Source organism: Brienomyrus brachyistius, unplaced genomic scaffold, assembly GCF_023856365.1.
Source record: "Brienomyrus brachyistius isolate T26 unplaced genomic scaffold, BBRACH_0.4 scaffold52, whole genome shotgun sequence".
NCBI classification, from domain to species: domain Eukaryota; kingdom Metazoa; phylum Chordata; class Actinopteri; order Osteoglossiformes; family Mormyridae; genus Brienomyrus; species Brienomyrus brachyistius.
In genome coordinates, this window is record NW_026042327.1 from 2,050,165 (window position 1) to 2,064,676 (window position 14,512).

Consider the following 14,512-nt stretch of genomic DNA (forward strand, 5'->3'; position numbering starts at 1 on the left):
TAAGTGCATGTGTGATCCTACACCAGATTAGTATGAGTAACCTTAAAAGGGAAATACTGTTCTGAAAAGCAAGCACAGTTTGTGGAAACACGACCATAAAGTCATAAAGCAGGTTAACAGAACTGCTTAGGTTGTTAAAAAGAAAGGAAGCTGGTTTACTTGTTTGCAGAGTTGAGGGGGTCTTCACAGTATTAAATAATACCTGCTTTTGTTTCTAGTAGAATAGATTACTGTAATGCCCTCTTGTCTGTTTCACATCTACCATTTCACATCTACAACAGGCCCAGAATGCCGCTGGCGGAGTGTTAACATGCACCGGTCACAGGGATCACATCACACCTGCTCTCACATCCCTGCACTGGCTTCCTCTGGCTTCTAGGATTGATTTTAAAGTTAATTCGCAAATATTTACGTGGTTTAGCTCTGTCCTGCCTCAGTAACATGACTGTAAGGTATGTCCCAGGCAGATCAGTCAGATCATCCGGCAGTAATTTACTGATTATTCCTAAAACCCGGCTGGGGAGGGAGGGGGCAGCTTTTAGTCACTATGGGCCCAAACTCTGGAACTCTCTCCCAGAAAACCTGAGAGCTACTGAATGTCTCAGTACTTTCAAAACTAGGCTGAAAAGGCATCTTTTCACCACCGCATATCTGTGATAATCAGTTTTATTATTTTATGCTTTTATTAATATCAGTAATTGTGGGGGGGCAGTCGCTTCCCCCAGAAGACATAGGGGCTAGAGGCCCCTTTGAGGGAGGGGCCCCTAAAGAGGACATCGGTGGTTAAAGTGCTTTATGATGGTATTTTTTTAATTTTTAATTTTATTTTACTAAAACATTTTTACTCTTTTTTTTCACTTATTGTTATTTATTCTGAGCTTATTTTAATTTCTTTCTTTTTCTTTTTAAATGTTTGCAAAACACTTTATAAACGCTGTGGTTAAAACACGCTATATAAATAATGATGGATTGATTGATTCAGACACAGATGAGAGAGAGAGTGTCACGGGACGCGGTCGGGCGAGGCGGCGATCGTGCATGCAAGCAGGCAGGAACGGGCAGACAAGCCGTAATCAGGGCAAATACGGGGTTTATTCTGGTTTCGGGGAACAGGGAACATTGGACACTGACTGACATCACAAACATCAATGACAGACAAGGAAAACTGGGGAGACCAGGACTTAAATACACAAGACTGATTGAAAGCAAACGGAAACAGCTGGGTACGATTCGGGAAACACACGTGGGTAAGCAGGGGGCGTGGCACACAGGAGGAGCGGACGAGCTGGGCGTGACAGAGAGAGAGAGACTTTTGTTTTTACTTTTAACCACCTTAAACAGTTAGCAGCCAATCCTAATCACAGCCCGAAGAGTATCTCAGCGTGAATCACCAGGCAAAAAGCAAAACAACATCAGCAGAAATAATTACAGGTCCCTTGTCGAAAACCCATTTTCTCCGAAAAACAGCCAAATTGTCCGTGACCTGATGAAACACAAAGTCCACATGAACACGTGACTCCACCAGGGTCTTAAACAAGTCCAAAACATCAATGTCCTGACCCTCCTGACGCAGACGTAGTCTTCCAAGTGGACAACATTTATCCATTCAAGGTTTGGAACATTTACAACCAAAAATAAAAACAGCATCAGTGAGTATGATCCCCAGACCAGCGACCCAGCAGCCCACTCAGTGGTGCCAGTCTGACACAATGACAGAAGGTATGGAAAACAGTGTCACGCTCACTACAGTACAAACACTGAGACACAGCATCAGTGAGTATCATCCCCAGACCAGCGAGCCAGCAGCCCACTCAGTGGTGCCAGTCTGACACAATGACAGAAGGTATGGAAAACAGTGTCACGCTCACTGCAGTACAAACACTGAGACACAGCATCAGTGAGTATGATCCCCAGGCCAGTGACCCAGCAGCCCACTCAGTGGTGCCAGTCTGACACAATGACAGAAGGTATGGAAAACAGTGTCACGCTCACTGCAGTACAAACACTGAGACACAGCATCAGTGAGTATGATCCCCAGGCCAGTGACCCAGCAGCCCACTCAGTGGTGCCAGTCTGACACAATAACAGAAGGTATGGAAAACAGTGTCACGCTCACTACAGTACAAACACTGAGACCCAACATCAGCATTAAACCGAGACACAAAACTGTTGGTGGGCAGTATGCAGTGCAGGATTCTCCACTGGAGGTCCCCCGAACGTTTGGGAAGCCGTCTCTTATAGAGGAGCCTCCATGATGGCAAAAACTCCCCAGGAGCAGCAAATGGTCCTCCACTTCGTATCTGGCCTCCCTTTCAGGTCATGAAAGAAAAAAGACTTAACGGCAACATGGTACAGGAGTTTCCTCCCTGCCAGGGAGAACCGGATATTCAGCAAGTACCGGAAGGAAAGTATGTGACCAGTGTCACTGTGATCAACAGCTACCAACGGGGTAACACACAGTTCTGGGAAGGAAGGGCAGGTCGCACCTCGACCCGGAACCCACTGTAAATATTCCTGAAAGGTTGGGGGGAAAAGAACCTTCAAGTGCATGTAAAAGGTTCCCAAGCAGCCTCATAGACCGGAACCCCACTTGGGTAGCAAGTGAGTCAGGTGACAAAAAGTGCCCAGACTCAGCATATAAAATATGTTTTACCCTTGTGACCCCCAACTCCACAAGTATCTTATCCACTGAATTTGTGTCAGCCGCGAGGAAACAAAGGAATCATTAAACAATGGTTCCTCAAGGCCATAGTGGTCATTCTCCATCCATGCCACCCGGAACAAGCGCCAAGCGTTCAGCACCGCAGCATAAAAACCACTCACTCCAATAAGCTGAAGGGCATCTCCAGAAAGTAAAAACATTTGTTTATCATATGCAAGGCCTCCGCAGCTGCGGAGCAGGGCGAGGGCCACATGCATCCACGGCAGGTGTTCGGTGCTGTAAAGCAGTGTCTGTGCACACTGGAGCCTCATCCCCCTGACCTCGCTCAGCAGATGAACCAGGCCCTGCCCTCCCTCAGACACTGGCAAATGAAGAATCCCTGAAGGGAGCCAGTGGTGCCCATTCCAGAAGATATCAATGAACCCCTTCTGGACGTGATGCAGCAGGTCCATCGGAGGATCCGGCACCATGAGTCGGTGCCACTTCATGGAGGCAGCCAAACTGTTAATCACCAGCAGTCTTCCTTGATATGAGAGCTGGGGCGGAATCCACCTCCAACGCTGAAGTCGTCCAGTAATCCTGTCAACCAATCCGCTCCAATTCTTTTCCATGAAGCGCTCAGTTCCCAGGTAAAGACCCAGTATTCTGATGCCATCCTTGCCCCATACACACTGCTGTGGCAGCTGAGGAGGGCCCCACCCAGACCACTGGCCCAGCAGGTACGTGGCGCTTTTGCTCCAGTTGACGCGAGCGGAAGAGGCACGCTGGAAATCGCCAAAAAGTGCTGTAGGCACCTCCATATCCGTGTTGGACCTGATAAAAACAGTGACGTCATCTGCATAAGCAGTAAGTGTAACAGTCACTCCTCCCCCAAGGCTGATGCCAGGTACCGGTGCTCCCTGGAGACGCCTTCGAAAAGCCTGAAGCAGCGGCTCCACCGCCAGTGAGTACAGCAGCCCAGACAACCCACAGCCCTGCCGTATCCCCCTGGTGACAGGAAAAGGCCTGGTGAGAGAGCCATTAATGTTCAGGAGGCTACACACATTGGTGTACAAGAGTCTAATGTAAGAAACAATCTTTGGACCAAAACCAAAATCTTGAAGGGTCTTAAACAGAAAGGTGTGGTCCACTCTGTCAAATGCCTTTTCCTGATCTAAAGAGACCAGATCTACGTCCAAACCTCGTTCTGACACAAAGGACAAAAGATCTCTAGCTAAAAAAAGGTTATCAAAAATTGAACGCCCTGATACACAATAAGACTGATCCCAGTGAATGATCATTGAAACACATGTTTTCAGCCGGTTAGTCAGAGCTTTGGACAAAATCTTATAATCCACACCGAGAAGCGAGACCGGCCGCCAGTTCTTCAGAAGTCCAAGATCCCCCTTCTTGGGCAGCAGCGTTAGAACAGCCCTCCGGCAGCTGGATGGAAGAAGGCCCATATCAACACTTTCTTGAAAAACACAGAACAAGTCTTCACCAATCAGGGGCCAGAAACATTTATAAAATTCCGCAGTCAGTCTGTCCAGGCCTGGTGCTTTCCCGACTGACTGCTCATGGACAGCAGCAGTAAGTTCTGTCAGAGTCAAAGGCTCTTCCAGCTCATGTCTGTCTGCGACTGAAAGACTTGGTAAGTCCCAAAGAAACTGATCAGCCACTGTCTGATCACAGGCCTCAGCACAGAACAGGTTCTCATAAAAGGCTATTGTGTGTTAAAATCTCGTGTTTGTCAAACGTACTACGCCCATTGGGGAGGATCAAGTGCCGAAAGGTCTTTCTTTCTTCCCTGTGCTTCTCCAATCCAAAAATACGCGGTGTGGCGTCCATATGAGTCTCCTTCGTATAGCGGCCCGGGCCAACGCTCCAGCCCCTCTCTCCACCAGAAGGTCTTTCAACAGGAGTCAGTTCCTCTGCAGGGCCTCAGCATCTCCCACCCTGCCAGGCTCTGCTCCTGTGCACAGCCGCAAGATCTCATCCTCCAGTCTTTTAAACCGGTTCTGTAGTTCAGTCTTGAAATATGCAGCATAGTTCTGGCAGAAGAGCTTAATTTGCACTTTTCCGACATCCCACCATTGACTGAGGGACTTGAATTGTGATTTTTTTCTCCCTCCACACCTCCCAGAAGTAGAAAGATCGTACAAAGTTGTGGTCCTGAACTAATTTATTACTAAAACGCCAGTAACATGTTGGGAGGAGAAGTCAGTGCAAGAGAAAGTGACAGAAACAAAATGATGATCGGAGAGAGGGAAGGGAGCGATGCCACAGCTTAAAAACCTGCCCTTATTCCGATAGTTTATATAAAAGCTGTCCAGCCGAGCAGCAGACACCATGTTAGAGTTCACCTTCACCCAGGTATACTGTCTGCACTTTGGGAAATGGTCTCTCCACACATCAATCAGACCATGATAGTCAATAACAGATCGCAGAACAGAAGCTGAACCAGGGTGAGGATCCTCGTTATTCCTGTCGAGCACGTGCTCCAGAGTAGGATTAAAATCACCAGCCAGAACAACAACGCTCTCCTGTGACAGTGTCTCTAAGAACATATGTAAATCTGTAAAAAAGGCCACCCGTTCTGAGCCTACATTTGGTTCATACACAACAGGTCATGCAGGTAAAACTGAACACACATGAGCCTCCCAGGTACAACATCTGTAACCACCGGTCACAGGACTGGGACCCTCTGTGAGAACAGCAGAGCGACCCCAGCACTGACAGAAGAGCCATGACTAAAAACAACCTGGCCGCCCCAGTCAGCCCGCCACTGAGCCTGGTTCCCCTCATCACTGTGAGTCTCTTGTAAAAACACAACATCTACCTTTTTTACAGCAATATAATCAAACAATGCAGCTCTTTTAGTAGCACTGCGACACCCGTTAATATTTAGCGAGTCAAAAATCAATGAAGCCATAAAACTGGTAAAAAGAGCTGATAAAGGACAAGAAACATAAAAGATAAACCCTCTGTACTGCCAGCGGTGGCGTAACACACTCCTAACAGTGCCCATCAGCTTCTTTAATCTGCACCGCTTCTGTTTATCAAGCTCGTCCAAAGTACATTTCCTCATCGCCATCGTACATGAAGCTAAGAACAGTTTCAAATCAGGGAAATAGGACTCTATCTTAGGTTTTCTCTGGCCTTCAGTGCTGTCCAGAAAGAAACAGATCTGCTGAAAAGAGTAAACCTTGGTCCTACCTACAGGGGTGCTGGTGTCCATGGAGGCCTGTGAGTCTTCCAAGTCATCAGCCAAACTCTCTACGTCCTCATAATCTTTATCAGAATCCAGTAAGTGCAGGTCCAGCTCAGGCTCGGGATGTTCCGCTGCGGTGTGTCTACAGATGGGTCAGTGCCGGTCTCAGCGGGAGCGGAGTCACTCACCGCGCCGCCGCCAGCGGGCCCCGCCGCGTCCGGGCCGGGCTCCTCTGCCAGCCCGCCGCCTCAGCGGGAGCGGAGTCACTCACCGCGCCGCCGCCAGCGGGCCCCGCCGCGTCCGGGCCGGGCTCCTCTGCCAGCCCGCCGCCTCAGCGGGAGCGGAGTCACTCACCGCGCCGCCGCCAGCGGGCCCCGCCGCGTCCGGGCCGGGCTCCTCTGCCAGCCCGCCGCCTCAGCGGGAGCGGAGTCACTCACCGCGCCGCCGCCGCCGGTGCGACTCGGGAGCGGGGGGGAGCAGTGACTTCGGGCGGGGGGGTCTCGTCCTCCCGGTCCCCACGGTCTGAGTCCAAGTCCGTTACTACAGTATCGGTGCCCCCGCGGTGCCTCGCACCCCTCCTCGCACTCCCCCGGGGGGGGTCCCCTCGCGGGCAGGCCTGCCGCACATGCCCAAAACCACCGCACGCAAAACACTTCACACTCTCACAGCTGTTAAAATCATATAAACTTTCCCTTCCACTGTGATCTTAACAGACACGTCCAGGACCTCCTGTGGCGCATTAAGAATCGTAAATGTTTGCCGCCTAAAAGACAGGAATCATCCTAATCGGGCTCCCCAGCTTCCCGTAGCGCCCAGAATGTTGGACAGTAGTTCATTTCTAATTAATGGGGAAACATTAGATAAAACAACTTTTTTTGACGGGCTTCATAAAGGCAGCATCTGTACGAATTCATCTTTAATGTTGAGACCACTTTCTATGAGGTCATCAACCATGGAAACGTCTTTTAAAAAGATCACAATAGCTTTGTTCATTCGGGAAGCTGAAACAACATTAGCGGCTCCAACTACTTCACCGACCGCGAGCAGACAGTCCTCCACCGAGGGGTCAGGGACACACTTAAAGCCGTGCCTGAGACTTAGACACAAAAAACTGAGTCGGGAAGCTCAAAATTCCCACCAGAAAGCTGCACTTGAATGACTGACATTCTGGCTGCTGACTCAAAGATAGAAGTTGGTGATGTGACAATACTGAACTTACAAGAATAGCGAATGCATGGTTACTGCAAGGGACAATGCTTGTGAAATTCTGCGCAATGTTTCTTTTTAACTGCTTCAGAATCTTAGGCTAGAAAGCTGAACTGAAAACAAATCATGAATCCTTCTGTTATCTTGCTTTGTATGTAGCCTAAGCGCGTTTCCCCAGCAAAGACGATAATCGCCGGTTAGTCACTGTCAGATATCGACACCGGGATACTTGTCTGATTACGCTCATTACCGATAATATCGTCATATCACCCAGACGTAATTGGTGATTTGACATGTTCCCAGGTATAACAATACAGGGAGAAAAAGGATTTTACTCATGGGATCAGGAATCCAAGTGCCAGTTGCTGCTGCATTAGCTGCTGGGAATGTTCACATCTCCTCCTTTCAGTGATACGTGTCGAGTGTAGGGACACCTGGCAGAAAGATGGCTGCACTGGAAGCACTGGTCTGACTGTTATGGGAGGTTCACGTCCATCTTGCTGTTGATGTGTTCCTATGTATTCCTATAGCTTGTACTTAATGTTTTTACCTCTAGTTTTGAGCAAAGGTGCACTGACTCACAATTAGTGATCATATGACTGCAGCAGATTGTCAGGACGCACAGAACACTCTGCAGACTCATTACACTTCATTTTGAAGTGTAAGCTGTGCTGCTAATTATACTGAAAACAAATGCTTATTGTAATGCTTTGTATTTTACTAATGTGTAGGATGTGTATATGTCTGTGTCTTAAAGTGTTTTCTGTTTCAGGCTGAACAGCTGTGATCTCATAGATAAACACTGTGAAGTGCTGTCTTCAGCTCTAAGATCAAACTCGTCTCCCGTGAGAGAGCTGGACCTGAGTGACAATAACCTGAAGGATTCAGGAGTGAAGCTGCTCTCTGCTGCACTGGGGGATTTACACTGTAAACTGGAGATACTGAGGTCAGTATTACTGGGTATTCTACACTCTAAACTGGGGATACTGAGGTCAGTATTACAGGATATTTCACACTGTAAACTGGGGATACTGAGGCCAGTATTGTGGGGCATTCCACATCGCAAACTGGAGATACTGAGGCCAGTATTACTGGATATTCCACACTGTAAACTGGGGATACTGAGGCCAGTATTGCTGGGTATTCCACACCGAAAACTGGAGATACTGAGGCCGGTAATATTGGGTATTCCACACTGTACACTTTAGATACTGAGGTCAGTATTACTGTGTATTCCACACTATAAAGAGGAGATAGTGAGCAATTAGCTAAGGGAAAGAGAGGAGGGGTCCTGCCTTGTCTTAGACACTAAACTGTAATTCTTGAATTATTTATTAGAGCATCACATTTATTTAATAATTATAATGGTGAGGTGATATTATTTATTGGGGAGTTTCTGTCTTTCTTTGCAGGCTGTCAGGCTGTAGAGTCACAGAAGAAGGCTGTTCTTCCCTGGCTTCAGCTCTGAAGTTAAACCCCTCACACCAGAGAGAGCTGGATCTGAGCTACAATCACCCAAGAGATTCAGGAGTGAAGCTGCTCTCTGCTGTACTGGAGGATCCCAGCTGTAAACTGGAGAAGCTGCAGTGAGTACAGAATATGCAGTTTACACAAAAGTAACTGGACAGCAAGAAAACCCACAATGCCTTTCAGCAGTTACATAATAAACAAACACAAACAACTTCTGTTTTCTTCTCCTACGTCCTTATATCCCACAATCTTATCAGCCATCGATCCATGTTAGAAATAATTAAGCAGGGAAGCAGGAAACATCCATTCAACCATATTGTGACGTCCGCTGAGCGGAGGAGCAGGCAGACAGGGCAGTGGAGCCGTGAAGACGAGCAAACGGGGTTTATTAAGGGCAGACGAGGAAACACGGCTCACAACATCAATGACAGATCTAGGGAAACAGACTTGAACACGGAGTGAAATACACAAGACAAGCCGAAATAACAGGAAACAGCTGGTCAGAATCGGGGCAACAGACATGGTTAATGAGGGGGCGTGGCACACGAGGATCACACGAGCTGGGCGTGACACATATAATCCATGCAAAACATTTGTGTTGGTTAGCAAAGTTAACAGCACTGTTACAGTTAAACATGCGGACTTTAACGTGTTATGGACAAAAAAATAATGGACACCAAACAGAATCGGGATGATTGCTAAAATGATTTTTAATAATTTAATCATTTTCTGAAAATCCATTATGTCATGGTCACTATTCTCCTCATTTGAATATAGTGCTGCAGTGTAAAAAGTGGATTTAAAAGTGTTTAATTTTTTTAAGGGTGGGCCGGTGTGAACTCACAGAGGAATGCTGTGAGGCACTGGCTTCAGCTCTCAAATCAAACTCCTCACCCCTGAGAGAGCTGGACCTGAGTGACAATGACCTGCAGGACTCAGGAGTGAAGCTGCTCTCTGCTGGACTGGGGGATTTACACTGCAAACTGGAGATACTGAGGTCAGTCTTACTGGGTATTCCACACTGTAAACTGGGGGTAGTGAGGTGAGTATTATTGGGTATTTCACACTGTACGCTGGAAATACTAAGGTAGAAAATAACTAATGATTTCAAAATAAAGCAGGAGTATCTAAGTCTAGGGGTTGACTTAAAAAAATAACATTAGACTCGCTACAGTAAGTGGAATGTCGAAAGTAAGACTGCATTGGAGGCTAAGGATGACATTAAAAGTTTCTTCCAATATTTTAATTCCAAAAGAGCTCTAAAAGCTGAAATCACTCATCTGCAGGATAGTAAGGGCCTTATAATTGAAAATGAAGATTGATATAGTAAATGAGTCTAATGATTATTTTACAAGGGTGTTCACAGTAGAGGACATGATTAACTTACCACCATTTAGTACAAATACAGTGTCGTATATAAACAATATACAATTATTGGCCCCCTCCACAATTATTGGCCCCCTGGTAAAGATTTGTAAAAAGGGTTAGATAAAAATCCACCTTTTGGCGAAGCAGCTTCATCTCACACTGAAAAAATGAGAAAAATCCAACCTTTCATTGAAATAAATTTATTCAAAGCAAAACAAATCCTTCATCAAGAAATTATTATTTTCAACAAAAACACATGTGCCACGATTATTGGCAGCCCTGCTTTTAATACTCTGTACAGCCTCCCTTTGCCAGTATAACAGCACTGAGTCTCCTATAACATTTAATAAGTATAATGGAGAATACAGAGCAGGGCATCTGAGACCATTCCTCTTTACAGAATCTCTCCAGATCACCCAGGGTCCTCGGCCCTCTCTTGTGCACTCTCCTCTTCAGCTCAGCCCACAGGTTTTCAGTGGGGTTCAGGTCAGGGGACTGAGATGGCCATGGCAGAAGCTTGATTCTGCGGTCAGCTGACCATTTTAATGTTGATTTGGACATGTGCTTAGGATCACCGTCCTGCTGGAAGATCCAATGAAGCCCCAGTTTTTGTTTCCTGGCAGCAGCAGCCAAATTTTGATATAAAATGTCCTGGTATTTCATGGAGCCCATAGTGCCATGTACCCTAACGAGGTTTTTGGAGGAAAAATAGCTCCACAACATCACAGAACCTCCACCATATCTTACAGCTGGGATAAGGTTCATTTCATTATAACCATCCTTCTTTTTACGCTAAACCCACTTTGAATGTTTATTGCCAAAAATCTCCATTTTTGTTTCATCAGACCATTGAATTTGATTCCAGTCAAAGTTGTATAATGTTTTGCAAACTCCTGGCACTAACATTTTAAGTAACTGACAGAAAAAGCTTCTTTCTGTCATAACTTTCAAAACGTCTGTTAGCATGAAGGGGGCATCTGATGGTTTTTTGGAGACGTGGTAACCCCAAGGTTTTACTTTGTCTGGTAATTGACTAACAGTCATCTTTGGGGATTTTTTGCCTCTCTTACGATCATCCTCACTGTATGTGGGGGCAAAATAAACTTGGGTCCTCTTCCAGGCAGGTTTGTAACAGTTCCAGTTGATGCCCACTGTTTAATTATTGCCCTAACAGTAGAAATGGGCATTTTAAGGCGAGTAGCTATTTTAATACCCATTCCCTGACTTATGAAGGTCAGCACACTTCTCCCTCATTTGGTCTGTGTGTCTCTTATCTTTCCCATGTTGATGGATGACTAAGGGAATTTGGCCTCTGTGTCTCCTCATGTTTGTACCCCAGTTGCTCAGGAAGTCATGGATTACAGCTTGAAGGTTCCTACTCACTCCAATCAACTCAAATATGTATAATTTACATGGGAAACATGCTTCAGTTACATTGTGTTCACTATAATTTGCAGGGCTGCAAATAATCGTGGCTCATGTGTTTTTGTTAAAAATAATTATTTATTGAAGAAGGATTTGATTTTCCTTCAAATAAATTGATTTTAAGTAAAGGTTGGATTTTTCTCATTTTTTTCCCGTGTGAGATGAAGCAACTTCACCAGAAGGTGGATTTTTTTCTTACCCCTTGTACAAAGGGGTGCCAATAATTGCGGAGGGCATGTATGTATAACTGAGGCTGATGTGGTACAAAGCCTGTCTAAGCTCAAAATAAATAAATCACAGGGTCCTGATGGCATCTTACCTATAGTTTTAAAATAAATGAGGGTTATTATTAGCCAACCTTTAACTTTACTGTTTCCGAAATCCTTATTTGCACGTGTGCTACCTTATGATTGGAAGTATGCTAATATAACACCCATATTCAAAAAAGGGGATAGATGTAATCCAGCAAACTATAGGCCAATTACTTTAACTTGCATAACTGGAAAAGTTATGGATACAAATAACCTGGATACAAATAACATTCTGAGGGGTAGCCAACCTGGATTTAGGAGAAGTAGATCCTGTTTAACTAATCTACTTGAGTTCTTTGAGGAAGCAAAAATAGAAATTGGTCACAAAATGTACTTAGATTTGCAGACGGTCTTTGATGTTGTTCCCCTCAAACAGCTCTTGCTTAAGCTCAAAGCTGCAGGGATTTTAGGAACTGTAGCAACTTGGATTGAAAACTGGTTAACAGACAGGAAGCAGCAGGTAGTTATTAGAGGCACAATGTCACAGTGGGCCTGCGTTCATAGTGGGGTACCGCAGGGTTCAATTTTAGGACCACTATTGTTCCTATTTTACATTAATGATATTGACACCAATACATACAGTAAACTAGTTAAATTTGCAGACAACACCAAGGTGGATGATGTAGCAAATACTGATCTAGCAGCGGAGAGGCTACAACGGGATCTTGATTTAATTAGCAACTGGGCTGATACCTGGAAGATTAAATTTAATGTAGATAAATGTAAGGTAATCCATGCAGGGAGCAGAAATATAAAGTACAGATTTTTTTATGGGTTCCTCTGAAATAAAGGTAGCTGATTATGAGAAAGACCTTGGTGTCCATGTCCCACTCTCACCAGTGTGGGGAAGCAATTAAAAAGGCCAATAGGATGTTGGGTTACATCTCTAGGTGTGTGGAGTTTAATTTAAATGAAGTGATGCTAAGATTATACAATTCCTTGGTAAGACCCCACCTAGAATATTGTTTTAATGTGAGAGGGGGATATAGGGCTGTCGAAGGAACAATCAGGTTCGCTTTGGTCCGTTCAGAAATATTTCTTAAAATATACACAAAATTATGATATATTTCATAAGCATTGATAGGTAATCGGGGGCAGCATGGTGGTGCAGTGGTTAGCACTGTTGCCTCACACCTCTGGGACCCGGGTTCGAGTCTCCGCCTGGGTCACATGTGTATGGAGTTTGCATGTTCTCCCCATGTCGTCGTGGGGTTTCCTCCGGGTACTCCGGTTTCCCCCCACAGTCCAAAACATGCTGAGGCTAATTGGACTTGCTAAATTGCCCATAGGAATGCGTGTGTGAGTGCATGGTGTGTGAGTGTGCCCTGCGATGGGCTGGCCCCCCATCCTGGGTTGTTCCCTGCCTCGTGCCCATTGCTTCCAGGATAGGCTCCGGACCCCCCGCGACCCAGTAGGATAAGTGGTTTGGAAAATGAATGGATGGATGGATGATAGGTAATCCGACTAATTAATAAAATGAAAAAGTAGCCACAAGCCATCTACACTCAGATGTGCTATAATCACCCACCTTCACACACGGACTGGGGAGCCCCTTTCAGTCCTGGCAGGAGACCAACACGTGGTTCCTGAGAAGTGCCGGGCGATGCGCGTTCTATCCCACGGCTGATCTCCGGTCAGTGCTGAGCTCTCCCCCTTCCTTTATACTAAATCTGGAGCAGTACGCGTGCGGGCAGGGGGCGAGCTGGCCAGGCTTACCCCTCCCTCAGGGAATGTGCTCTTTATTCTCCAATTCCTGTCCAGGTGAGGCTGTTTTGCGCTTGCGGTTACGAAGCATTTTAGGCAAGGCTTTCCCTTTTCCCCTGGGAGAGAAAAGATAAGCATTCCTTTCCCCTGGGAAAGGCAAGATAGGTGTTCTAGCTCTTTCTGTGAGAAACAAGTTATATAAGTGATCAGGTAAAAAACATGTTTGTGCAGTTCACCTGTGGCACAACAATAATGTGGGTGAATGATGGTGGACGATGTAATTGAATCCCGGGGTGTTTAGTCCAAACACAATCAGAATCAGTCCATACCTCAATCCCCTCATAGGTATGTCTGCTAGGTGGAGTTGGGGATGCAGTATAATCCTTTTATAATGGACTCGCTTATAACGGAATATCGTCTATAACAGACGAGGTCTGCCGGCTGTGCACCTTTAAGAACATGCAGAAAAAGCATCAGATATAGCGGACTCGCATACAATGGAATTTCGCTTATAACGGACAAACAGTTTGGTCCCATTTGTCATTTGCCGTGTGTCTGCGGCAGGATACATGTATGTGAGAGTGTCTGGCAGGGTATGTATGTGAGAGTGTCTGGCAGGGTATGTGTTTCAGAGTGTCTGCGGCAGGGTATGTGTGTGTGAGAGTGTCTGTGACCAGGTACGCGTGTGTGAGAGTGTCTGCGGCAGGGTACGTGTGTTTGAGAGTGTCTGTGGCAGGGTACGTGTGTGTGAGAGTATCTGTCACAAGGTACATGTGTGTGAGAGTGTCTGTGGCAAGGTACATGTGTATGAGAGTGTCTGTGGCAGGGTACGTGTGTGTGAGAGTGTCTGTGGCAGGGTACGAGTGTGTGAGAGTGTCTGTCACAGGGTACATGTGTGTGAGAGTGTCTGTGGCAAGGTACATGTGTATGAGAGTGTCTGTGGCAGGGTACGCGTGTGTGAGAGTGTCTGTCACAGGGTACATGTGTGTGAGAGTGTCTGTGGCAAGGTACATGTGTATGAGAGTGTCTGTGGCAGGGTACGTGTGTGTGAGAGTGTCTGTGGCAGGGTACGAGTGTGTGAGAGTGTCTGTCACAGGGTACATGTGTGTGAGAGTGTCTGTGGCAAGGTACATGTGTATGAGAGTGTCTGTGGCAGGGTACGCGTGTGTGAGAGTG

The 14,512-nt window shown here is 46.2% G+C and overlaps 1 protein-coding gene across 1 annotated transcript in view; it reads left to right on the forward strand.

Moving 5' to 3' along the window:
• LOC125723898 (NACHT, LRR and PYD domains-containing protein 12-like) overlaps positions 1–14,512 on the forward strand; it is a 64,684-nt gene that overhangs the window by 27,818 nt on the left and 22,354 nt on the right. Inside the window, exons 10-12 of the mRNA XM_049000724.1 lie at positions 7,831–8,004; positions 8,471–8,644; positions 9,352–9,525. Of these exons, the coding sequence (XP_048856681.1) occupies positions 7,831–8,004; positions 8,471–8,644; positions 9,352–9,525 (522 nt within the window). The remainder of the gene's footprint in view (positions 1–7,830; positions 8,005–8,470; positions 8,645–9,351; positions 9,526–14,512) is intronic.